The sequence below is a fragment of the Solanum pennellii genome, chromosome 1 (genome assembly GCF_001406875.1).
Source record: "Solanum pennellii chromosome 1, SPENNV200".
NCBI classification, from domain to species: domain Eukaryota; kingdom Viridiplantae; phylum Streptophyta; class Magnoliopsida; order Solanales; family Solanaceae; genus Solanum; species Solanum pennellii.
In genome coordinates this window covers 98,047,741-98,071,928 of record NC_028637.1, presented here as the reverse complement: position 1 = coordinate 98,071,928, position 24,188 = coordinate 98,047,741, and the positions used below count along the sequence as shown (strand labels likewise).

At 28.9% G+C, this 24,188-nt stretch overlaps 2 protein-coding genes across 5 annotated transcripts in view; both read left to right on the top strand.

Moving 5' to 3' along the window:
* The first annotated feature begins 2,898 nt into the window (after positions 1–2,898).
* LOC107010649 (protein ZINC INDUCED FACILITATOR-LIKE 1-like) overlaps positions 2,899–24,188 on the top strand; it is a 29,240-nt gene continuing 7,950 nt past the window's right edge. The window contains exons 1-17 of one of the 4 annotated variants that reach the window (XM_015209975.2): positions 2,957–3,195; positions 4,841–4,881; positions 5,820–5,880; positions 5,975–6,077; positions 6,177–6,279; positions 6,351–6,404; positions 6,525–6,587; positions 6,680–6,729; positions 6,827–6,902; positions 7,268–7,453; positions 7,578–7,665; positions 7,746–7,831; positions 7,926–8,033; positions 8,157–8,201; positions 8,285–8,373; positions 8,452–8,495; positions 8,578–8,819. In XM_015209975.2, the coding sequence (XP_015065461.1) occupies positions 3,036–3,195; positions 4,841–4,881; positions 5,820–5,880; positions 5,975–6,077; positions 6,177–6,279; positions 6,351–6,404; positions 6,525–6,587; positions 6,680–6,729; positions 6,827–6,902; positions 7,268–7,453; positions 7,578–7,665; positions 7,746–7,831; positions 7,926–8,033; positions 8,157–8,201; positions 8,285–8,373; positions 8,452–8,495; positions 8,578–8,675 (1,455 nt within the window). In that variant the 5' untranslated portion in view covers positions 2,957–3,035 and the 3' untranslated portion in view covers positions 8,676–8,819. Of the gene's footprint in view, positions 3,196–4,840; positions 4,882–5,819; positions 5,881–5,974; positions 6,078–6,176; positions 6,280–6,350; positions 6,405–6,524; positions 6,588–6,679; positions 6,730–6,826; positions 6,903–7,267; positions 7,454–7,577; positions 7,666–7,745; positions 7,832–7,925; positions 8,034–8,156; positions 8,202–8,284; positions 8,374–8,451; positions 8,496–8,577; positions 8,820–24,188 lie in introns of those variants that run through there. The other 3 variants (XM_027916738.1, XM_027916740.1, XM_027916736.1) reach the window with 3 other exon arrangements.
* LOC107010454 (protein ZINC INDUCED FACILITATOR-LIKE 1-like) lies at positions 14,950–21,991 on the top strand. The gene is made up of 17 exons (XM_015209776.2): positions 14,950–15,196; positions 16,885–16,925; positions 16,993–17,053; positions 17,161–17,263; positions 17,350–17,452; positions 17,536–17,589; positions 17,761–17,823; positions 18,013–18,062; positions 18,152–18,227; positions 18,702–18,887; positions 19,255–19,342; positions 20,697–20,782; positions 20,878–20,985; positions 21,145–21,189; positions 21,281–21,369; positions 21,461–21,504; positions 21,613–21,991. The coding sequence occupies exons 1-17, from the start codon at positions 15,049–15,051 to the stop codon at positions 21,708–21,710; spliced, it is 1,443 nt and encodes a 480-aa protein (XP_015065262.1). The 5' UTR covers positions 14,950–15,048; the 3' UTR covers positions 21,711–21,991.

The window sequence follows — 24,188 nt, the reverse complement described above, 5'->3', positions numbered from 1 at the left end:
TATTTTTTTTTAAAAAGAATATTTTCAATTTTAAAATTTCATTTTTCACCCCTACACTCGACCTCACTTTCCAAAAAAATTAAATTTATTTTTAAAAAATAATTTCAACTTTAAAATTTCTTCTTTTCACCCATACCCTCGATCCCTACCCACCCCACCCATCCCACTACCAGCCCCCCACCCCCATTTTTTTTAAAGTTTGTGGTTAAAAAGTATTTTCAATTTTCAATTTTTATTTTTTTCATCCCTACACTCGATCCGCCTCACCCTAAAAAAAGTTATTTTTTTAAAAAAAAAATTATTTCAACTTTAAATTTTTATTTTTTTCACCCCTACCCTCGATTCCCTCCCTCCTCCCAAAAAAATAAATTAAAGTTTGTTTTTTAAAAATATTTTTATTTTCTACTCTATTAAAAATAAAAGATATTTCTAAAAACTATTTTTCATTCAAAAATCAAATCCTAAAAAATATTTTCTACTCACCAACCAAACATGAGAAAATAAATAAAAAATCTACTTATTTTTAGGAAAACATTTTTCTTCGTGGTAAAGACACCCTATATGTAAATTAATTGCTAGAATGATAAGTATTCTTTATTTTTAATTCGAAAATTATAAATTTAATCACCAAAAAGCAAAAGAATGAGATAAAAACAAAGAAAAAAAAAGAATAATTTTAGTCATTTAAAATGGGTCAAAATAATGTTTTGGCAACTGTCAAATTTGCCTTAAAAAGGAATTCAATTTGCATTAATCGTTTGTTGAGTTGAAAGTCCTCATGAATGAATATTGTACTCCAATTTTCTAACAAAAATAAAATAAGGCTCATTATCTTTCTTGCCTATTTTAAATGTGTGTGATTTTTCTTATAAATTCTTTGGTAAATTTGACTGTTTAAAAATAACTAATATAAATATTATCATCTTATGCTTATTAATTGATGTTGGTCTTATATCTTGAAAAATAATTTGAAAATATGAATAAATAATGTCAAGAATAAAATATGAAATAAATACTCATTAACAATTTTTTTGATGTGATATCTACTATAACAAGTAATTTTTTTATATAGACGATATCTCTTTATTGTTCGTGATATTGACCACATTTTTGTTTTTTGACAATATACTTTAGATGAAAATGTACATCGCATGGACATGTGATATTGATCAAACCACTTGCATTGTGGGATCCTACGATTAAAAGTAGGTTACATTGAATTTATTATGCTTATTATAATTTTATGAATTTTTAAAATGTTAATTGAAAAATAATAAATTTAATCCGTCGTGTCTAAGAAATAAATGAGTACATTAATTTAAAAAGGGTTAGTTAGCAATTGAATGTATAAAGACAAATAAAAGAGCATCATTTTGACAAGACAAAAATAAATAAATATAAACAAGCATAATCAGATTTAGGTAACTTCAAATCTAACTACATGCAATACTATAAGGAGTAGTTGAAATATAATTGCATTGAAAATGATTAAAATGGCCTTTTATAATTGAAAGTAGATTTAAAATATACTAAAGATTTTAAAGCATGCTTCAAATAGCTTTGATTCTTTAAAATTATCAAAATAATAATATTTTTAATATCAATCAAAATATTTAATAAATTATATCGATTAGATTTGATTAAAAAATAATTAATATATAGAATCCTTTTTGACCAGAAAATTTAATCAGAATGGTAAAAATAACATATTCACACTAAAAGTTTGTTTTTTTTTTTTGTTGATATTTTTTGCTTTTTTTAATTTTAATACTCTTTAATTAAAAATAAAAAAGAGATCAATTTATTTTAAAATAAAATGAATATTATAAATATTTTACATGTCTGATCAAATTCTAACTATATTTTTCTGATCATTTAACGTTACTAACCCAAAAAAACAAAAAAATTTACACCAAACTGTCACAAAATTGCATCAAACTCTAGGAAGGAAAGGCACAACAAGAACAGAAAAGATACAAAAAAGGTATTTTCAAACATCATCTTCAAGCACAAAAAGAAAAACAATTACACAAAATAACAAATTTGCTTCAAACTCTAGAAAGACACAAAAAAACAAAAAAAAATATATGAAAAGATGTACTTTCAAATATGAGTTTCAGCTATTAATTTTTTGGTCAAATATATAAACAGATATCTAAACTTGTTGGGTTTTTTTCCCTTAGGTATCTTAACTATGTCATTTTTCTATTGATCATTGAACCATACATAATTTGTTCCTTTATAACACTGTTGGTTGATTTTGATCTTCAATTGTAAATGTCTTCAATTGTTTTCGAAGTGTAATAATTTTGATTAAATGAATGAAGACAAACCGTGTTAGTCTCATTTGTTTTCTAATATGTTCAAATGACTTAAGTAAAACACAATTATTCTCGAACATTTTCACTATCAATTGGACTAATGAGTTGTGGAACAACATATGTATCCTCTATCAATATCCCTCACAAATCTAGTTCCACATCAGACAACTGTGTTTGTTTAAACGGAACAAATTGTGAAAGTTCAATGATTCAATAGGAAAATGACGTAGTTGAGATACCTGAGGGAAAAAACTCAACAAGTTTAGAAATCTGCTTATATTCCCACATTTCCCATTATCATCAAATTATATTTACACAAAAAAAAAAAAACCAATTACACTAAAAGTAAGAAAATTGCATCAAACTCTAGAAACACACAAAATTGTACTTTCAAATATGAGTTTCCGCTATATTATTTTTCCACATTTCAATCATCAAACCTAACAGATTATATATTATGAATTAGAAATTTAAAACACCAAAATTATTGTACTTTCTGAACTATTCTGATCATACATACTCCAAAATATAGGGTCCCCCTTTTTTTATTTTTTTGGTCATTTTCTCTTTAGACATATGTATAGTAGAATCACTATTGAGCCAAATATGACACTATATATATGTATATAAGTATTTATATTTTTTCTTCCTCTTCTTCTTCCTCTTCCGCGTAAAAGCTTTATATATACAACGTATAAATTTTATAAATAAAAAATGGCGAGCGAAGAAAGGAGGGAGACGCTACTAAATAAGAGAGAAGAGAAACACTACTACGAAAATTGCCCCGGTTGTAAAATGGATCTTCACAAAGCGGGTCAAACGGGTTTGCCCGTTAAGGAGCTCCTCACTATATGGGTTGTCGTGCTTGGTACAGGTAATTTCCATCATCATAGTAAAACTTTATTATTCGTATTAATAAAAAGTATATGCGAATTATTCATTAAGATATGTGTTATATATTAATATATTTGTTCCATTAAGTAAAAATCAAGTATGATAATTCATAGAGACTCACAAATGAAATGTGGATTACGGTAAGGTAGACCTGGTTGGATTGACTTGAAATTTGATCAAATTTATTTTTAGCTTTTGAAAGTATTTGCAACGTTAAAAATGACTTTAGAAAATGAAGAATTAAAAGAATAAATCACCATTTACTTTTTATTTTTTGACTTAAAAAGTCATTTAAATTTGATTTTTATTTCTTTGACTTAAAAGTTATTTTTCAAGTTAATCCAAACAGGCTCTATGTAGTAAGAATATATGTTGTATATTCATTAGGTTAAATATCAGATCGATACGTACCATATTAATAAGTGTTTCTGTATCTTTCTTTTTTAATTTTAAAATACTTTGCATTATTTTTCGTAACTTAAGTTTAATTTTTTGAGCCTTTTACTGTTGTTGAGTCTGATTTTGAATCTCACTTTTAACATTTTTTTTTATTTTTGACTCCGCCATTTTCAGAGCTCACTTTCAACACGTTCCTTTTTTTCTTAAACCCTCTACTTTTAGAGCCCACAATGTTAAAATCGTATCCACCAATGATTCTAGATATGAAAAAACAAAACTTGACGGGTGCCTTTCCACGAATAGGATCTATGTGGCGCGAATTCAAAATATCAAATTTAAATATAGATTCTAATTACCAAACACCGAATGAATAAAAAAAAACTTAGCCATACATTATTTTTCGCTATGCCTATTTATTGCTCTAATTTTATGTGAACGACTAAATAAAGATCAATATAATTTTATAGTTAATGAAAGAGTAATTTTAAACCTAACAATAAATGAAAGAAAAGACCAATTTAAGTTCACCTGTTTCAGAAATTGTATAACTACTCCTTTCTCCGTTCACTTTTACTATTACTTATTGTTAGATATAGCTGTCATTTTTATTTATTATTTTTAATATAAAAAAAGATAATAAACTTTTTTTCATATTTTACGTTCAATATAATATATTTTTTTCTAAATAATTTCTTAAGACATCATTTAATAAGAATAATTTAATCAAATATCTATATCAATAATTAATAAAGAAAAGAGTATTAAATGAACAAAGGTAAATGAAATGTAAAATTGTGCTTTGTTATTTTATTTACTTATTTATGTTTATTTATGAAAATAAAAGGTGAAGATTTCTGATAAATTGTTTTCTTTCACGTGACAATTATGTGGAGGGCTGGTGGCAAACGTGTCATTTTCCTAGCATCTAAAAATTTAATTTTTTTTTTGGTGATTTGAATGCGTTACTTTTACTTGTCAATTTTTGAATTATACATTTTTTGAAAAAACATTATTTAACCTTTATTCAATAAATAAAAAAGAGTGTTAATTTAAGCTATGACGTGTGTATCAGTGTATGTATTCTTTCACATGTTTTTTTTTATGCTAATTAGGAGTAATTTTACTGTTGCAACAAATAAATTTGTAATTTTATTGTAAAAAAAAGTTGGTTGATATTCAAACTCATGATTTTTTTTTCTGTTTTCATGGGATTCAACTGTGATCAGCACTTCCAATATCATCTCTCTTTCCATTTCTTTATTTCATGGTAAGAACTCTAATTATTTTGTTTGTTACGCTCTACGTGCGGTATTATTTTTCATGATTTTTATTTTTAGAATTAAATTATAAAAATTTTCATTAACATTTTAAGATGTATTTTTTCATCATATTAGTATGCAAAAATTTGTAATTTATAGTATTTTTTCATATAATTTTAAAATATCTAATCTTTTTGTTTAAAATATCGAATTAATGTGATCCAATTTATCTTTGAAAATTAGTCAAGTTGACTCTCGATAAGCGTAACATGACAAACAATTCCGGATGGAGGGAGTAATTTTTTGGCATAATATGACGATATTTCAACTTTGAGTCTGTACAAGTAAACACTTAAACTTATATAAAATTAAATAAATAGATACATTAATTTTACGTAGCGTCCTACATGACAATTTTGTGTCCTATGTGGCGTCTTACATGTATTATGTCACGTAGGACGCGTGTGTCTATTTGTTTAATTTTATCCAAGTTCAAGTATCTAATTATGCACACTCAAAATTGAAATACCTAAATGTTAAGCGAAATCTAAGTTAAAGGACATATTTATGACTATGCCTAATTTTTTTGCAAACTCATTTCATTGTGTTCGGTAATTAGTAAGTAAAAAATATTACTCTGAAAAATATTTGTATATAATTTTAAATAATATTATTTGAGGTCGAGGTGGGGAAGCAGGGGTGTGGTGATGGTGGTGATGAGGGCTATGGGGAACAGTAAGGACACAATCAATGTAAAATGTCACTAGCAAATTTGTTTTCCTTACTTTCACCGCGATCGAAGTCATTTAGTTAGTTGTAACGAAAATGCATATCAAATTATTTGACCAAATCAAACATGATAAAATTGAAAACATTCCTCGGAAGATAAAAGTTCATGATATATTGTGGCAAGCTATTAACTTACTAATTTTTGATAATGCTACAGGTAAGGGACTTTCACATTGCAAAGAGGGAGGAAGATATTGGTTCCTATGCAGGTTATATAGGTAAGCTTATGTTATTTGTACTATCTTGATGTATATATATATTCACATAGGCGTTCTGTTCAAAAATACTTATAAATCTCCTTATATAACGAAGGTTCTGCATTTATGTTTGGAAGAACTTTAACATCTGCCTTTTGGGGTGTTGTGGCTGACCGATATGGACGAAAACCAGTTATAATTTTCGGCACTTCTATAGTGTACGTATGTCTAATCTTAATAGAACTGTTTACATTTCGATTCCATTCATTTCAATGTCAATGCGTTTATATATATTTTCTGGTTTGATTTGAGTTCAGGGTCGTTTTCAATACTCTTTTTGGTCTTAGTACCAACTTTTGGATGGCTGTTGTAACAAGATTTCTTCTTGGTAGTTTAAATGGTTTGCTTGGACCAATAAAGGTATTCTGTTATACGATTAAATACCGCGTATCCTCAGCTATTCTGTTAACATACTTACCTTTCATGTTTAGGCGTATGCTGCTGAGATTTTTCGCGAAGAATATCAAGCACTAGGAATGTCAACGGTAATATATGTCCTCGCTTCTCTGTGATGTAAATGATTTCTAAGTAATTCTAACATATGACGAATTTCAAGTACTAGGAATGTCATTGGAATTTTTGTTGATACTTTTGTTATCTTATAGATTAGTAGTGCATGGGGCATTGGATTGATTATTGGCCCAGCTTTAGGAGGTTTTCTTGCTCAGGTAAGTTTGCTAGTGATAAAGAGTTAGTCATTTTATGATAAGTTGTAATATAACATGCATGTTTGTTCTCAAAATATTCGTATTTTTGTTAGCCTGCAGAGAAATATCCAGACTTGTTCTCAAAGGGTTCATTATTTGGGAGGTACTTTGCTCTCTTGCTTTTCAGGATTATAACGTCTTCTTCGGTTTGTTGAAGACTGAAGTGTTTCTTGGCTCCAACATTTGATGTTTTTTTGCAGATTTCCCTATTTCTTGCCTTGCCTATGCATATCAGTGTTCGCCTTGGTTGTGGCTGTTGGTTCATTTTGGATTCCGGTAAATCTAGCTATATGATTATGTTGATTCCTTCCGCGTCTTGTCAAGATACATACTGTTTCTGTTAAATCTTGTTTCCGTTCAAGTTAACAATTAAAGTATCAGTATTTCACCGAATGAGAAAAATTGAATTTTGCGTAATGCTTAATGGATAAGTGATCATGTATATATCCATATTACTTTAGTGTTGCAATGTTTCTGAGAGACGAGAGTGAGATTTGTCTAGACAGCTCTTTCCTTGTTTCTCGAACCACATTAATCCATTCGTCTTTCTCTGCTTTGTCCTCTGGCTTCTCTGGTTTCCCATCTTTAGTCGTTGAGCTGGAAGATTGGTAGATTTCATCCTTACAGCTCATGAACTGCAGGAAACATTACATAACCATGATTCAGAAAGGCCGCGTCAAAATTCTTACAAGGCTCTGGAGGCTGCATCAGATACAAAAGACGGAAATGAATCAGCCCCAAAAGAAAATCTTTTTAAGAACTGGCCGTTGATGTCATCTATCATATCATACTGCGTTTTTGCTCTTCATGATATGGCGTACTCAGAGGTATACTATATATATCACTAATCATTCTAAGAGTAGCTGATCAGATTCAGGGACGTTCCTTAGAGGAAACACATAGACGTTCTTTCATTTCTCACATTCATTCGAAACGTATTTGCTTGTACAGATTTTCTCATTATGGGCTGTTAGCCCCAGAAAATTTGGGGGCTTAAGTTATTCAACTGCTGATGTTGGTGAAGTACTATCAATATCAGGTGCAAGACAATTTCATCGTAATTTATACTACTCGTTTATGAATATACAACGATCCATACTGAAATGGTGGCGGCTTCAGGATTTGGCCTTCTAGTCTTTCAACTTACATTGTATTCATCGGTTGCCAAGTATATTGGCCCTGTCATGACTGCTCGAGCTGGAGGAGTAAGCACTCGATTAATTCATACAATATGTTAATTAAACTCTTTGCATTCTATGACCACGCATCCTGAAAGGCTTTATCTTGTAATGTGATCAGGTTTTGTCAATTGTTTTACTGACGACTTACCCTTATATCGCTATGCTGTCTGGGACCACCCTCTCCGTGGTGATGAATGTCGTATCCATGATGAAGAATATCTTATCTGTAAGTACTTTTCTTCACTCTGGTGTCTGTAATTTTCATACCAGTACTCAATCTGTTGTTTATTGTGCTTTCGACTTTTTTCTATGTCCTAATTTTGATGTCAAGTTGTAACATTGAATTCAGATTTCTATCATAACGGGGTTGTTCATATTACAAAACAAAGCAGTGGTAAATTTTTCTTTACCAGAAGCTAGCACTATGTTTTTCATGCTATATGCTGCATTTGATGTTGTATAATTTGAAAACTGCAGGACCAGCGACAGCGCGGAGCTGCTAATGGTCTTGCCATGACAGGAATGTCATTTTTTAAAGCTCTTGGACCAGCTGGGGGAGGAGCACTGTGAGTTTTCACTTGTTTATCTCAGTCCTCTTTCCTAGTTACTCGTCTTAAATTGACGCGTTTTCTTGATTCATGTAGCTTTTCTTGGGCACAAAAAAGGCTCAACGCTTCTATTCTTCCAGGTAATGACTAAATAACTGAATTCAGTTGAATTCGTAGCACATACATTGTGTCCACTTATGTTTGTGTTCAACTCGAATGCAGGTAATCATGTGGTATTCTTTGTGTTGAATATGATTGAGGCAATTGGTGTGTTGCTGACTTTCAAACCATTCCTTGTTGAAGCACAAAATACTAATTAATCAAACGAGAACTTATGTATGATTATTTTTTTAATATTCTATTTTACGCGTTACAACGATTAAACAAAGGGTGTCCTATCGTAACCAATTCAATTTGAATGAAATTCATCTACATAGATAGAAGCAATGTCAACTTCTCTTCCACTATTGCTACATTCTTATTTTACTTGTTGGAGCTCTTGTACGTAAATTGTTATTGTTTGCTTTATCACATTTTAATTCATCAAAGGCGATTGTCTTTTAGATAAGGGAAAATGCTTAAATAGGTCATTTAACTTTCAGAAAATGCTCATTTATGTCATCAGTTAAAAATTTGGTTCATTTATTTCATCACCATCAAAGAAAAGGCTCGTCATTATTTTTTAACGGTACTTTTACAAAATCATTTTTAACAAATGACCAATTATAATTCAGCCATATCATAAAATTTATAAGAAAACCAAAAAAAATTCAATTTTTGTTCAAAATTTTGATTTTTTATTTTTAAAAAATTGATGACGTGACCAATTATAAATCAGTCACGTCATCAATATATTTAATAAAAAGAATCAAAAAAATTTAATTCAACTTTTTTTTCCAAAATTATGATTTTTTTAATTAAAAAAATTGATGACGTTGCTGAATTATAATTGACTAGATGTCAAAAATAATTTTATAAAATCAATATTAAAAAATAATGACATGAATAAGTCTTTTCTTAAATAAAAATAACTTAATCAATTTTTGAGATCGCGACTCAAAGTCGTGGTGGCCTAGACCAAAGGACTGTCAGATCAATTAAAGAGGGTGTCTGTTGTAACTAACTAGACCAAGATGGTCCATGGGTGCATTAAAGAAGTGATATAAAATTCAAAATCATGCTTGGGTTAAAGGTTAAATATATCAATTGTTATTATAGGTTTGATTAAAAGATAAAATTATAAGCTGACTATTATTTATAATTTTTTTGTTTTAATTTATTTAAATAACTTCTTTTAATTTATTTAAAAAAAATAATTTTTCTTTTTATTTTTAGCAATTTTTTAATTTCAACTTTCTACACGTCATGTTACACTAACCATAAAATTAATGTATTGGTAAATCAGATATATCTTTAAATTTAGAAAAAAAATTCAGAATCTTACTTGCATATATTTTTTGAAACTCCTAAATTAAAATAAGGTTAAACAAAAATATAATTTTGATATTATAAAAATGATTGATTCCAACAAATTGTGAAGTCTTTGTAGTCTCAATCGTGAGCAATGATGTCATCGAGGATGGGTCAAAATCTGCTTGTTTTATTATTCCTATCGCAATTTATGTTTTGGAATATCATTATATATTTTATATGATTTAAAAATATTTTACATTACTATGTAATATTATTTTTTATATAATTTTTAAATATTCTAAATTGTTATTATTGTATATTTATATAATTTTCAAATATTATATATTACTCTTTTTGTTGCCAAATAAATTAAAGAATCAATCAAGTTTCTTTATTAACTTTTTTTAAAAAATGTTATTTCAAATTAATGAGATTATAGTACTTTTATATTGTTTTCAAATAATGCACATTACTTTTTTAAGGAAGTATTACAAACTGTTAGTTATTGAAATTATTGTACTTTTGACATTGTTTTCAAATAATGGATATTACTTTTTAGGTCTAATTTATATGATATTAATAGAATTACTTTCAAGAGTAATAAATTAAATATTTATATATTTTTTAAATATTTTAAATTATTAATTATTATTATTATTATAATTTTTAATACTTAATACATAATTTGTAAATTATAAAAAAACCAAAAAACAAGCATATTGACAGTTGACATGATGAGCATGTATCTACCTAACACTTGCTCCACCGCTATCGTAAGCTGCTTTAAAGCCTTTTGTCAACCTTCCTTCGTTACAATTATTTGTCAAATATTTTCTAATTATTTATTTTATTATTAATTTATATTAAATTAATATCTTTAAAATATATATAATTAATAAATACATTCAAAATTCTAACTATTAATATAAATAAAATAATATACTCACTATAATAATAATGTTATGTTCTTAATAAATATGTCTAATAAGCAAAAAGGAACCTATAATTTTTTCACTTGTCATGAAGGACCATTATTGCAATTTATTGTCTTAGTCACGTGTTACACAGTAATACCTATTTTTTCATTGTTTGAACTATTTCAAATCGTTTGATATGAGATATAAGAAAATAATGCATATATTAGTTTTGACTTTTGACGTATTTTAATTCTTCATTTGGTAGTATTCTTAGTTTATGCGCAACTGATACATGCTTTTATTTACAATAAATCAATGACACCAATAATACGAGGCACTCTCTTCGTTCTAATTTTGTGGTACTTTTTGAATTTTTAGATTTAAATTATTTTTTTATCGTAAATTTTATATATATATTTTTTAAGAAAAATTAAATTATTAATTATTGTAATTTATAATATCTTTTACGTAATTGTAAATATATAAATTTTATTTCAAAAAATTTGAAGATTTAGGACCCGTTTGGTAGGAAGTATTAATCAAAATAATCCATGGATTAAAATATAGTCCAACAAAAACATTGTTTGGTTACTTTATTTTACCTAATCCATGGATTACTAATACCTCATACAAGGTCTTATTTTATCCCTAGGAAAGGGAGGGATAGCTAATCCAAGGATTAGCAATCCTTGGATAAGACCCCTAATGACTAAATTATCTCCAAATCTTTTTTCCTGTTTTTTTTTTGTAATTCATGTTCTTTTTTTATTTATATGAGAATATTTATAAATGTTCGTTTAATTCTTCAAATTTATTCCATGCAATTTGATGATTTCACAAACTAACATTTTTTTCTCCATGTTTGAGTTGTTATATTGGGTTGATTTTTTTGTTTTTTTGTTTTCAAATGTAGTTCGTCAATTGACCACGTGAACTATTTTCTTTTATTTTTAAAATAAGCTAAGCGTATTTGAACAATTTAAGTAGCCTTAAATTCATGTTAAGTTCAAGGTATATTTGACCAACAAAAATTTAAAAATATACCATGTGAAATATCACACATCAAAATTAATAATATTTTTATATATTTTTTTTTAATATTTAACTTGACTAGCTAAATGAAACATAATCTCACAATAACTAACGGGTATAATAGGAAATAAACTTTTTCTAAAGTTTTAAACCAAACATAAGACTAGATAGGAAATAATGAACCAAACACTTGCTAAAAAATAATCTCTGCATTACTAAACCCTGCATTACTAATCCATGCATTACTAATCCCTGCATTATGCATCTTTGTACCAAACGACCCCTTAATGTGTAAATTGTCGATCAAACTTAAATATTTGATTCTAAACTTACCCGCATTGGGTGTCTACACCCAATTGATACAATTTTCATTATTATGTGATTTAATGATTTAAAATACATGTTAATTAATAAAGGTTAAATAAAATGAATTATACATTTAAACACATGGCATGCATGTATGGGATTGTTGTAAACACCCGATGCGGATAAATTTTACCCTTTTTATTCTTGTCACCTTTAATTAATGTAATCTGTCATGTCCCGTCACTTGTAAGTAAATTATCGAATACCACATTTAGATAAAACTCTAAGTCCGTGACACATTTTATTGTTATTCGTCATATTTATTAAATACTACAAAAAATAAAGTACTTGATAAAAAAACAATTCCTACATAATTATACTTTATACATTTTATTTATTCATCTTTTTGTCCAACAATAATTGTTCAGTATTGATTTGATACACCTATTAAGAAATTATAATTAGAAGAGTAATTTTACCATAACATTATTTGGGTATACATAGAAAACAATTGGAAATGTGATGGAGAAATAAATATAATTAATGCTAAAGACAAATTAAAAACAAAATATAAATTATTCAAAAATTTCATAAAATAAACAAATATTATTGAATATTTATTTTTAATATAATGGATAAATACTATTCAACGGAGTAAGTATCATTGAAATACACAGTATAATGTGTAGCACTTGGTTGTTAAATTGTATTTGTTTGTTAGCCAATTGAAATTGAACGGGAGCGTTACGTTTGTTTGTCAAATTAGACGGATAACTGAAATATTTATATTTTTTTATATCATAAATTTTGAGATGATTTAGGCCTCATTTGTTTCCATTTAATAGAGGTCTGAATCTTAATTATTCAGATTTAGTCCATTAAGTACGGTTGGTTTTTAGGTCTGAATATGAATCTTAATCATTCAGATCCAGTCCATTAAGTTTATTTGTTTTGTTTTTTCAAAACCTCTGGGTCTGAAGAGATCTAAACGAATCAGATTTGTAGGAGACTCTTAACAACATTCAGACTCATTTGACAAGTTATCAAATAATAAATCATATCTTCTCTGCTTTTGGCGTCTTTTTTATCTCATAACTAAAAACTTTTTCTCTCTTTTCTCAATCAAACACCATTTAAGTTTTCATAAATTCTTTCAAGTATTTTTTCTTATATTAATAATTTTCTTGTATTGACATGTGTCAAGAACACTGGTTGCAATAATATTTTTGGTGTATTGTTGTTTATCAATGTTTGAATGAAAAAATAGTACTTCAAATCATATTATTAAAACTTTTTAAATTTCTTTAATCAAAAGTGATATATTTTGTTCAAATGAAATTTTATGGAGTAATATTTTATTAATATAATGTTAACTTCACTTGCACATTCAGATATTGAAAACAAACAACATTAATTATTTAGTGTCCAGATTTAGATACCACATCTTAATATTCAGATGTGTATTCAGATCAAAACACCTAAATCCTAATGCAAATCTTAATATTCAGATGTATATTCAGATTCAGACCTCTTAATCTGAATGGAAACAAATGAAGCCTTAATGCACCATGTGATATCATGTTATGATATGAAATCAATGTTTAAATTTGTGATTTCACGCTAATGAAATCATGAGATGAAATTATATGTTCTTCAAAAAATATGTTTTGGAAATTCAATATCATGATTTGAAATTTTTAAATATAAAAATTGACCCATAAATTTATATTTTATTAAACAAATTCATATTTATATCTACTTGTTATTTATTTCATATGAAAATAAAATTTATAATCCTATCATTACAATTTAAAATTTATTATTACTTTAAATCAATTCCTACTTTAACATTTATATTCATCAAATTCATTATTTTTTAAAATCAAATTTATTACTATTACTTTAATGTTTAACAAATAAATATTTTTTAATCTATACTGAGTGAACAAGAATAACCATAATGACTTTGTAATAATTTATTAAGCAATTTTATAAATTTTTATTTATTTTATGTACTTCTTATGTTATGAGAAAGTATGCAATACAAAAATTTCAAACCAATTATTGTAAACAAAACTTTAACTCCGTATCATAATTTCATATCACAAATTCAAATAACTATTTTTTATAATTTTCCTCCCACCAAACAAATATTCTATATAAAAGTACACATAAATCATTCACAAGATTGCGTTTCATACTTTTCTTCTAGCATGATTCAGAGATAAAACTTTAAATATTGATTGTTGTCAGCAAATTTGCTTCGTTATATTCTCTTCGTCTATTTTTATTTATTTACTGTATTAAAATAATTATCTAATTTTATTTTTATTTTTATTTTTGTCATTCTATATTTAATATATATATTTTTCAAGATATTAAATAATATTATTTTTATTGTTTTAAAAATGTATATCAAAGTCAATAATCAAACATAAATATATCCATTACATTAAAATGAAGGCAACCACCGCTTTCTCGTATAAAATAAATAAATTGCATTCTAAGCGTGTTCACTAGGACGTTTTTTTTTTTTAAATAAATTATCTAATTATTAAAAATAATTGTCCCCATCATATTATCATTTTGTGTATTAGAGNTAAAAAAATAAATTATCTAATTATTAAAAATAATTGTCCCCATCATATTATCATTTTGTGTATTAGAGTGTCAATGTCAATGATTTTTCATATATCGACTAAACTAAATAACACTATTTCGGTTTCAAATTTGTGTAATTTTTTAGTTAATCAATTTAAATTTTATAAAAAATTTACGTACAAAATTTTTAAATTTTTTAAAATAAATTTGGATATTAAGTAAAAGATATTATCAAAATGTTTAAAAAATTTACTATTAAAAAATAAATTAATTTAATTTAATTTTATAAAAATGGTATAAAATGAAACGGAGAAAATATAACGCGAGTGTATTATAAGTTAGTGCATGAGAGAAACGCGACGAATAGAAAAACGTGTTCTGTGTTCTTCCTTCTTCTTCTTCTTCGTTTCTTCTCAAAATAAAAATGGCGGAAGAATTAGAAACTTCGCTTATTAATAAGAAAGATTACTACGAGAATTGTCCGGGTTGTAAAGTAGATCTACATAAAGCGGGTCAAACGGGTTTACCCATTAAGGAGCTCTTCACTGTATGGGTTGTCATCCTTAGCGCAGGTAACTCATCAATTTCATATACCGCTGCTTTTTTTCTGTCGTTTTTTCCGGTGAATTCTCAGCCAGAAAAATGCCCAAACTTTTACGAGCATGTGCTCTTTCCGTTCCGTACACGGCGGCTTTAGTTTTTAGTACGTTTGGATTAACTTATTTCAGATGCTTTTAACTCGCTTTTTTTGATAATTTTATATAGTATTTAGATAAAATAAAAAAGTACTCTTAAGTTAAAATTGTAAAAATAAGTAAAAAAAAAAACAAAGTTCTTTTTTGATATTTTCTTCTAATTTAGTAAATTTAAACTTATTTTTCCTCTTAAAAAATATTGTGCATAACTTTTTAGTTTGTAGCAAGTCAACTTTATTCTTGAATTATTAAAGTTAATATTTATTTTGGGATGAATTTCTTTTAAAGCTAAAACTACCGTATAAAGATTAATTAAGAAGTTACTTCATTAATTTTTTTTTCCTTTTCAAATTTTCCTTTTTTATTTAGATAAGTAGGTTCGTATGTATTGTACTATTTTTAAAATCATTTTCGGGTGTGTTGGTATTTCCACAATAAATAAATGAGTTTTTTTTTTTAAAATTTATTTTATAATTTTTGGTATCGTAAGAAAAAATAGTACGTATGGTTCCCAAGAGCAGCATTTATATTGGAGGAACAATTTTTCTTTTTTGGTAATAACTATGAATTAAATTTTGAAGACCTTGATAAATTTTAGGAAAATCATATGCGTTTCCACAAATGATACGTATATTTTACCAAGTGATAAATTATATTGTTCAAGCTTTTAAAAAATTTTTATTTGGCATCGAATTCTTAAAAAATGTGAATAAAATAATGGAACTAGTAGCAATTAGGAGTGGCAAATATTTATTATAAAAAATGTTTAGATAAAATAATGTGAATAAAATAATGAAAACGAGTTAAATAAAAATAGATGAAGTATTAACACGAATAGAACTCAAGAACTCATGCCTACTCATGAAATAACAAGCATACAAATGAATATTGATTATTTGAATATCCATTTTTTTAGCAGATAATTTGATCCATTTTAGAAGTTGATTATCCGAACCATATCTAATGGGTGGTAACTCATTTTTAAAAAACTAGTTTGCTTATGAAATAAGATGTTTAAATAATTGTTTGTAGGCAAAAATCTTAATGTAGAGTAGAATTTTGAGCTTGAGCTGGTTATATGAGAAAATATTAAGATAAGACACTAATATTATGAAATAATTTTTTTGTCTATTTAGATGTTGTTTGCCACCAATATTCAGCTGTCCCTTGGAAGTGCTTGTGTAAAACCTATATTCTTTTTAAGAATTTTTTTTTATAACCGTGATGTACAAGACACTTTGCGTGTAACTCGATTAATTTTATGGAGTATGAACTGTCTCCAGGAGTACATGTATCACGTAACTCTGTCCACCAAGCTTAGACAGATGAAAAGAAATTACTAATACTTGGTGTTTTTCCCCATATTACCTTCTAAAAGTTTTTCATAATACACCAAAAAAACCTGGATTAGCTTCTTGGAGCTTTTCTTTGTATGCCTAATCATAAGTTAGATGTTATTGCTACAAGCCTTTTCAGATGATCCATCTTTTGATTTTATCTATTGATATTCAGACTGATGTTTCTTTCTACTTTTTTTTTTTTTCATGGGATTCAACTATGATCAGCACTTCCAATATCATCTCTCTTTCCATTTGTTTATTTCATGGTAAGATCACTCAACTCTTGCTATATTACGACAATTCATTACCTCCTAACTTTTGCATCCTGTACAGATAAGGGACTTTCACATTGCAAAGAGAGAGGAAGATATTAGTACATATGCAGGTTATGTAGGTAAAGCTTATTTCATGCCATAATTTGTATGTTGAGATAAATGATTATATAAATGTCTGTTGAAATTCGAATAAATCCTTATGATCAATTTCCTGAAAATACTCAAGGTTCTGCATTTATGCTTGGAAGAGCTTTGACATCTGTCTTATGGGGAACAGTGGCTGATCGATATGGACGAAAACCAGTTATAGTTTTTGGCACTTTTGTAGTGTACGTTAATCTTTATTCAAATGTTCTCTTTAAGACTTCACTTAAATATCAACAAGTTTATACTTTTTGCTTTAATTGTGCTTCAGGGTTATTTTCAATACTCTCTTTGGTCTTAGTGTTAACTTTTGGATGGCAGTTATTACACGATTTCTTCTCGGTTTCTTAAATGGTTTGATGGGACCAATAAGGGTATGCTATCGGTTTAATTCTATCTTACGATTCAGAATTGCATCCTCTGCTATTCTATTAAGTTACTTACCTTCCATTCTTAGGCATATGCTGCAGAAATTTTTCGTGAAGAATATCAAGCAATGGGAATGTCAACGGTAATATGCTCTTAGTTTTCAGTTTTGCAAATGATTTCTAACAAATGAGAGTATTGCAACAATTTCAGCGTGACAAAAGAAATGGCAAGAATGCATTTTTGTATGACCATTTGGACAGTGGATTTTAGGGAAGTTCTATTTTATTTGCATTATGTTTTTGTATTGTTTCAGATTAGTAGTGCCTGGGGTATTGGATTGATTATTGGCCCAGCTATAGGAGGCTTCTTTGCTCAGGTATTTTCTTTTCCTTTTTGTAATCCTTTTTCTGAGGTATAAAATCTGATTATTTAGTCGTTTTAAGAGAAATTTCTTAGCCTTAAATCCGTAATCTTTCTACATATAAGTTCTTAACTATAGAATTGAGGAACATTTTGAGAAAATTACCATTAGCATATATTCTCTAAATGTCGGCTTTTACCTTAGCCTGCAGAGAAATATCCGGCTACATTCTCAAAGGATTCTATATTTGGGAGGTATTCTGTCTTCTTTCTTTTCATAATTGTGTATCTTCTTCTGTTCTTGAATTGCTCCTCGAGATCCAACGTATGATTTTTTTCTGCAGATTTCCCTACTTCTTGCCTTGCTTATGCATATCACTGTTTTCCTTGGTCGTGGGTATTGCTTCAATTTGGCTGCCGGTAAATTTATATGATTATGTTGATGACTTTTGCGTCTATGGCACATGTTGTTTCTGTCAAATCTTGTTTGCAGTCATATAATTAGTATTTCACCTCCGGAGAAAACTTGAAATTTAACATGTTAGGAGCCTACATATTGTGGTTTGTCTTAGTTTCTTTTTCTTGTTGGTTTTGGTAGCCTACAACATGTTGAAAGAGTGCAAACTAAGGCTTAACTGGTGAAGTTGAGGATTTAGTCAATAGTTACTTTTTCTGCTACTAAATATGTGGCGTGTGTTGTGTCGGATAAGGAGTAGTGGTAATAGGGTCTCTGGTGTTTCTGTGATAAGAAAACTCTTAATATAATGGACTCATTTCTTCATCTTACCTACAATATATAGATTTCTGAATTTCTCGAGCCACTTTAATCTTTAACCCGTGGGTCTTCATTTCTATTTTCATATAGTAGTCATCCTTAAAGCTCATGGATTGCAGGAAACATTACACAATCATGATACAAGAACGCCGCCTCAAAATTCATACAAGGCTCTGGAGGCTGCATCTGATACAAAAGAAGGAAACAAATCAACCCCCACAAAAAGCCTTTTCAAGAACTGGCCATTGATGTCGGCTATCATCTTATACTGTGTCTTTGCTCTTCATGATATGGCTTACTCAGAGGTATATCTTATTTCTAACCCAAATTAAGTCACTTTAGGTGTAGGATACACTCACATCATGATTATGTAGGCATCTTCTACTATAGAAAAAGATGAAGCTATGCATATCTCTGGTATGACATCGGTTGGTTGCATGTTGTCATGTGATGACTTGGAAATAGATTGTGTTAGATATTCCTAAAGGACGATGTCGATATATGTTATATGCTGATATGTGCCGGATTGCTTTCTTTTGCATGGTAAACTATGAAAGTAAATGGTTCTTCACTTCAACAGTAAAAGGATTGTGTGTTTTACAATTCTGCAGCTCTGTATGGGCTCATTGGCCATCGGAAGCTGAATAAACGTTTTACTTACTCTTATCGCAGATATTCTCATTATGGGCTGTAACCCCCAGAAAGTTTGGAGGCTTAAATTACTCAACTGTTGATGTTGGTGAAGTACTATCAATCTCGGGTACATGCCAATTTTCTAGTAATTTTATATTCTTTTTCAGATAGACGACGTTTGCTTGCCATTCTTTTTCCAACTAATCTCTTGTTTTTCAGATAGACGAACGTTTGCTTGCCATTCTTTTTCCAACTAATCTCTTGTTTTTCTTTCGTCATCTCTGATGTGATTAGGAAGAAACACTTGGTGTACTCACATAATTAGGGTATTTTAATCTATAATATCAAACTTACAATCCTTTTCAAAATCAAACATTATAAATGAAACAGTAAAGGAGATGCAGAATGTGCTGTATGAAGCCATAACCTATGAATTTAACGTAAAACTTAACAAAGTAATGTGAACAGTCCCATGGTTTACTAATATCAGTCACACTGGCTGATGAAGTCTGTTGAATGCCTTGAATCGGACCCGTTACAGCAGAAAGAACGGGGGTCTCGCTGCCCGGTCAGCGAGTCGGGGGGTCCAGGGGGGCGACGCGCCCCTGGCCTGGGGTCTGGGGGGGCGGAGTCGCCCCCGGCCCGACGGTATACAATGTTGTTTTATTGGGCCCTTAATTATCTGTCAATTCTGTATTTTGGGCCCAAGCCTGTTAGGGCGTAGCTTAGCACTATATACAGACACTATGGCAAACCCTATTCTGTATTCTGTCTTGCCTCTCCATAATAAAACTGCTCCCCCTCTTCCCCGTGGACGTAGCCAATTTATTGGTGAACCACGTAAATCTGTTGTCTTGTTTTTCGCGTTTATATTTTCTCGTATTATCTCAGATTCCGCATAACAAAGTCAGTGGTCATTGCTTTCGAGTCTCAGTCCCACATTCATCCCTATAGATTTTGTAACCGCTAGAATTATTTGATTATGCATCGAAGTTTGAAAGAAAGGAATTCACGTAATGTATTGCACCACAGTAACGTCTGATCCATCAAATGCATCTGAAGTACATAGATTAGTTGGAGTTCAGAAGTACGACTTACTCATATTTTAGGTTTACGACTACTTTTTTTCTATATTTATGATTACAGGTAGTAACGTTCTATGATAGTTTAGAATAACGTTAGTTCCTTTCTCTGTTTCCTTTTGCTAATATTTTTCTCGGATGATATTTGGATTATTTGTACATTTGCATTCTTGTAAAGCATACTAGAGCACAATTATGCTGTCATGAACATTACCATTCTCTAGAAGGTCAAGCAGAATTCTGGATTTTTGATTGGTAATCAATAGAAGAATTAGCTCAGGCAGAAATTATCTGAACCGTCTGCTCTCTCACATAGACCGAATTATAGCTAATACATTTCATTTCATATAGTGATCAGATATTTCATACTGAAATCATTGTGGGCTTGTGGCATTTCAGGATGCGGCCTTCTAGTCTTTCAACTAACTCTGTATCCATTGGTTGAGAGGTATTTTGGTCCTATTGTCATTGCTCGAATTGCAGGGGTAAGCACTTGACTTGTAAAATATGTTAAACTCCTGAGTTCTCTCCAGACTTGCAGAAAATCTATAAGTTACTTATAGTACTGTAATATGATCAGGTTTTGTCAATTCCCTTGTTGGCGTGTTACCCTTATATTGCTATGCTCTCTGGGACTGCTCTCTCTCTGGCGATAAATTTTGCATCCTTGTTGAAGAATGCTTTATCTGTAAGTACTTTTTCTTCTTGCTACCAGGTATCTTTGTGCACATATGACGTGCAAAACCAATACCTAGGTGGCCGTTGTTAGAAAATGAACTATATTCTACATACCAATATCGAAATTTATGATCCAAAATTCTGACATTTGACTTCAAATTGCCTCCAGATCTGTATCATAACAGGGTTGTTCATATTGCAAAACAAATCAGTGGTAAATTGCTCTCTCCTTCAAAAGCTATATCTTGTAATTATCAATTGATTCACGTGGTCGTGGTGTGATATCAAAAAATTCATAACAACAGGACCAACGACAACGTGGAGCTGCTAATGGACTAGCCCTGACATCTCAGTCATTTTTCAAAGCTATAGGTCCAGCAGGGGCAGGATTACTGTGAGTTCACTTACTTTGTTTTTCTTTAGAACTAGGAACGCGAATCTCTTTTCTTACAGCTAAAACTGTCGTCTTTTCTTGATTTGTGTAGCTTTTCTTGGGCACAAAAAAGGCTTGACGCTCCCATTCTTCCAGGTAATAACCAAATAACTGAGTTCAGTTGAATTCGTAGCACATACATTGCATCCACCTATCATCTCTCTGTTCATTTTTATATATGTTTTGAGTTCAACTCGAATGCAGGTTCTCAAGTAGTATTCTTTGTGCTTAATGTGATTGAAGCAATTGGTGTGTTGCTGACATTCAAACCATTCCTTGTTGAAACACAAAATACCAATTAATCAGACAAGAACTTATGATCGTGCTAGGGAGCGCTCTACCCTATAATATGAACTTCCTGACACAAATCCGAATTTAGTCGGGCTGCTGAATGAGTATCCGACACAAGGTGGAAATTAAAAAAAAAAAACTATGTATCTGAATGATTCATTTTTTTCTGCTAGCAATTATTTTTAGGTTAGAGGTTATTTTTTTTATGTTTGTATGGGATGTAAAACTTCATTCATACCCAAAAGTTCTAATGTAGTACATCAATGAAATGAAAATTTTGCATATTTGATAACTTGTAGGCATTTTGTCTCGTGGAAAATCAAACACATACTTTATAATATATTTGATATATCTCATTTTTCGTCTAATAAATCAATTATTTATCAATAAAAATATATGTATTAAATGATTATATTTTATTTAATTCTTATATTATAATTTCATCGTTATATTATACTTGTTCAATCCCAAACAAACCTTAAGTTACTCGAAGGGTATGTTTGGTCCGAAGGAAGGAAAATACTTTTTTTTAAAGAAAATAAGTAGATTTCTTACTCATCTTTTAATATTTGATAGGTAAATAAAAGAACATTTCTATGTAATCTAATAAAAACACTATCGACTTTCGAGAATCAAGGATGGTGGGTGTGGCATGGTTAGAGGATGGGGGTTGCGATATGTCGGTGGCCGAAAGGAGATCAAGAATTTGAAATGTTATTTCTGAAATATTTTTTTTAATTTTTAATTTTTTTTAACCAATCAAATATGAAAAAATTAAAAATATTTTTCGTCGGTGCCAAACACACCCTCTAAGAATTCCGTTTCACACTTCTCTTCCAGTAGGGTCCGGAGATCATATGCGTTTTGTACTTCTTTGTTGTTAGAGTTTGTTTACAAAATTGATTTTGTTTGTTTTTATTATTATTTAATTATTAGTTTCACTGAATAAAATAATAACGTGTTTTTGTTTGTTTTTTTTTTTAATATAAACAAAGTCTTGTGGTCACTATTGGCGTCTTTGTGTTGTTTATTTATTTATCCTTTTGGAGTGATTGCCAAGTTATAAATTTGGTTCATGTAGCAAACTTGCCTGTGAACTCTTTCACATAAAATATATTATAGAAAAAATTAAATCAACAAGTCGTTTATATTAGTTGGTAAGCTTTAAGGGCTTTAAAATTTAAAACAATTTTATAAATAAATAATTATGTATTTGAATTGAAATAATGAAAATACTAGTAATAAACAATTAACGTATTTAATAAAAAGTTCTAATAAGTATTTTTTATGTCAAACTAATTAATACATTTATAAAAGTTATTTGTAATATTATAAAATATACGATCAAATCAAAAGTATTTAAACCCAGCAGTTGATTATAAATTTAGTCAAAACTTAGAAAAATGAATTTTTAAAGTTATGTTAGAACGTGCATTTTACTTGGAGAATATTTAAATTTTATTTAAATGGATATGAGAAAAAAAAAACATTTAAGTTTTTTTTGCAAGATATCACCATGGACAATAATACTCTCAATTTTATTTTTTTTATTTCCAAAATTAATGGTCAAATCGAAGTTAAGACGTTGAGAGTGATCAGTTTTATACAACTTTCAACTGATTTTAGCTTATAAGTATTTTCATTTGGTGATTATGAAATACACAAATAAATATCGAATTATAAAATTTTACTCAAGAACAATGAGGAACTTTCATAAAATTTAAAAATAGCCTAATTACTCCATAATTATAGTTTAATAATTATATTTCATAGCTACATGTTATATGGAGGAGAGAGACGAGAGAGAGGGGAAAACAGTAGGAGAAAGGTAAAGTACATATGTATATTGGTTAGGTAATTGTATATTATACATATGTATTTGTATATATCGCAAGAGAGATTGGGAGAGGGAGGAGAGAGGCGAGCGAGATCGAGAGAGGGCAGAGAATGAGAGAGTTGTGAGTTGTATATGTATATAATTGTATATTGTATGCACATGTATATATGGCAAGCGAGATTGAGAGAGGTAGGAGAGAGGCAAGCGAGATTGAGAGAGGGAGGCGAGAGACGAGCAAGAGAGGGCGCATATGTATGTAGAGCGGGAGAGACGTGAATTGTATATGTATATATAGGTTAAAAAATTATATATTATACATATGTATTTGTATATCCTGGCGAATTATACATATGCAAACTCGAATTCGGCACACGTAATTAATGTATAATGTTAGTCGCGGTGATAATTATAACAAACTATAGCTATGATATGTAATTAAATAATTTAAATTTGCTTAGCCGCATAATTTTCCCAATATTTATTAAATTATCAAATATTTTGACTTGATTTAATAATTTCGTGTACGAGATTTTATGCATAGTCCTACTGAACACACACAAATAAATAATAATTTAAATATCTAAATAAAATTAACGTCCCGTCCATGTAGTAAGCCAAATATATACGTGTATATATATATATATATATATAT

Bases quoted from the DNA above. Each gene is read 5' to 3' on its own strand.
- LOC107010454 (XM_015209776.2), top strand. From the start codon at position 15,049: ATGGCGGAAGAATTAGAAACTTCGCTTATTAATAAGAAAGATTACTAC. The intron at 17,590-17,760 runs GTAATATGCTCT...GTATTGTTTCAG, and splicing joins AAGCAATGGGAATGTCAACG to ATTAGTAGTGCCTGGGGTAT. The intron at 18,063-18,151 runs GTATTCTGTCTT...TTTTTTCTGCAG, and splicing joins AAGGATTCTATATTTGGGAG to ATTTCCCTACTTCTTGCCTT.